Below are 536 nucleotides of genomic sequence, written 5' to 3'. Positions count from 1 at the left end.
TAACCCGAGTCTGTTTTGGGATAACGTACTCAATTATTAAGAGATTTCTCTTAACCCCACAGGTTGTTCGCATCATCCGGAACTCTCCACCAGTGTACGGGCCTCCAAAGGGCAAAGGGAAGGGGAAGTGCGTGATTATGTAAGTGCTTTAAACCTGAGTTTCATCCACCACCCAATGTATGCTATCGGTTCACCAAGTAAATCCAAACCATGATTGTACAAAGCTTTTTGGGCATTGAGATACTGAATTCTTAGAGATGTGTTCCCCCTTTTCCGAAATTTCTTCTGAGTTTTTGTCATTGCGGAAAGGACGAAAAGACGCCTGAGTTGACATTGGGTTGGAGGACATCACAAAGGAGTGGGGCAGTGTGTGGATCATGAAAAATAACTTCAATGTTTTGTGCCATAAGTTCCTGAAAGGGCAAGACCGGGATTAACACAAGCTGCAGCTTACACCTCCCCATTGACAACGTGATGCACTGATTGCAGCTACCTTATATCTGGTAACCAAAGCTGTGACACTCCTTTGGGGTGAG

The 536-nt window shown here is 44.8% G+C and overlaps 1 protein-coding gene across 1 annotated transcript in view; it reads left to right on the top strand.

Moving 5' to 3' along the window:
• The window catches only part of LOC119588717 (ras-related protein M-Ras-like), a gene marked incomplete in the record, with an annotated part of 28,774 nt that overhangs the window by 25,248 nt on the left and 2,990 nt on the right, over nucleotides 1–536 (top strand). The window contains 1 exon segment of the mRNA XM_037937355.1: nucleotides 63–536. Within this exon segment, the coding sequence (XP_037793283.1) occupies nucleotides 63–143 (81 nt within the window).

Source organism: Penaeus monodon, chromosome 24 (genome assembly GCF_015228065.2).
Source record: "Penaeus monodon isolate SGIC_2016 chromosome 24, NSTDA_Pmon_1, whole genome shotgun sequence".
NCBI classification, from domain to species: Eukaryota; Metazoa; Arthropoda; class Malacostraca; order Decapoda; family Penaeidae; genus Penaeus; species Penaeus monodon.
This window is presented reverse-complemented; position numbering and strand designations above follow the sequence as displayed.